At 46.8% G+C, this 1,227-nt stretch overlaps 1 protein-coding gene across 1 annotated transcript; it reads right to left on the bottom strand.

Moving 5' to 3' along the window:
• Positions 1-692: 692 nt before the first annotated feature.
• On the bottom strand, positions 693-1,227 carry BJ212DRAFT_1290873 (NO signaling/Golgi transport ligand-binding domain-containing protein; the record flags this gene model as incomplete). The annotated part of the gene is made up of 3 exons (XM_041332096.1): positions 693-854; positions 903-1,027; positions 1,080-1,227. Coding segments are annotated over 3 exons (435 nt in total), but the record flags the coding sequence as incomplete, so codon positions are not given.

Below are 1,227 nucleotides of genomic sequence, written 5' to 3'. Positions count from 1 at the left end.
CATTTTCGGTGTGCCCATTCGCAATTGTCCCTCGCCAAGCTATCTCTCGAGCATCTTCTTTGATTATCTCTCTCACCTTCTCTCACAACGGCTCGACATAGTACCAAGAGAGGGCATACCATCCCAAGGCATCATAGGGAGCCGCCAGCCAACGATGGGTCTTGCTCCATTGTCTCCTTTCGTCTATGTATTTTAGGAGCCAATTTCGAGGATACAAGACTATGATTGGGTCCAAGAACACCCCGAGCCAAGTCAGAAACGAGAAAATGCAACGGTCAAGCTGTCTACACCTGCACCTGACGCTCTACCTGTAATCAAACTTGACATGGAACCATCGGAGCGATGTTGGAATGATAATTCTGTGGATGATATGGTTTTTATTGCCCCAAATAGACATGAACAAGGTGCTGAATGAAAGGGAAATAAAGTGCAGCCTCGAGACCATCTCTGACGATGTTCGTGCAGATCTGTGCGAGTTTGAAAGCTGAGGAGCCAGCACGAACGATGTTCTTGGACTCTTTTGCTGATTGTGAGGTAGTTCGAGTCACGATATGGATCTGAATACATGATTCTCCCTGGGCTCGTGAAAGGGCAGTAACTTATTCTGCATGCACAGTCCACGGGAATTGATGGGCTATCATTGCAGGTCTCTCAGTATGGGGTATTGCTAGTGATCGGTTACACACCAATACTTATCGTTCTTCGTGATGAGAGGATGGAACATGGGAAGACTGCAGAACGTGTTCACTTGAGATTTCTTCCCTTTCTAGTACAGATTTGTCAAGTTTAATGAGTATAGTCGTACGCGATGGAAACTGCTGTGTAGGGGTATGGTGAGCTGTCACACGTGCAGGCTTTGTGCACATATCAGTACAGAAGTTGTCCGAGAATGAAAAACTTACCAATCCTAGTCCGTCCAAGACCGCTTCTACGACCCCAGCAGTGAATGAAGAACAACTAAGTTGATTCATATCTTTAGGGACAGATATATGACGTTCGATCGGAGGATCATTGTCGATAATCATGTCTTGAGATGGAGATCACTCAGCAGTCCGGTAAAACGAATGGAGTGATCATACATTCATCTTCATTCTCCACGCTCTTCTCTATTGCATCTGCGGGGCGTCCAAAGACTGCCCTCCACACCTGTGTGTGAATGGACATGAGAGCAGGCAGAAAGCGAATTTCTCGTTTGGGAGCTTTGGATGACGACTCTGCCCGCCAGAC

Source organism: Suillus subaureus, assembly GCF_016647635.1.
Source record: "Suillus subaureus strain MN1 chromosome Unknown BJ212scaffold_286, whole genome shotgun sequence".
NCBI lineage: Eukaryota > Fungi > Basidiomycota > Agaricomycetes > Boletales > Suillaceae > Suillus > Suillus subaureus.
The sequence above is the reverse complement of the archived record's forward strand: the minus strand, read 5'-3'. Positions and strand labels throughout refer to the sequence as shown.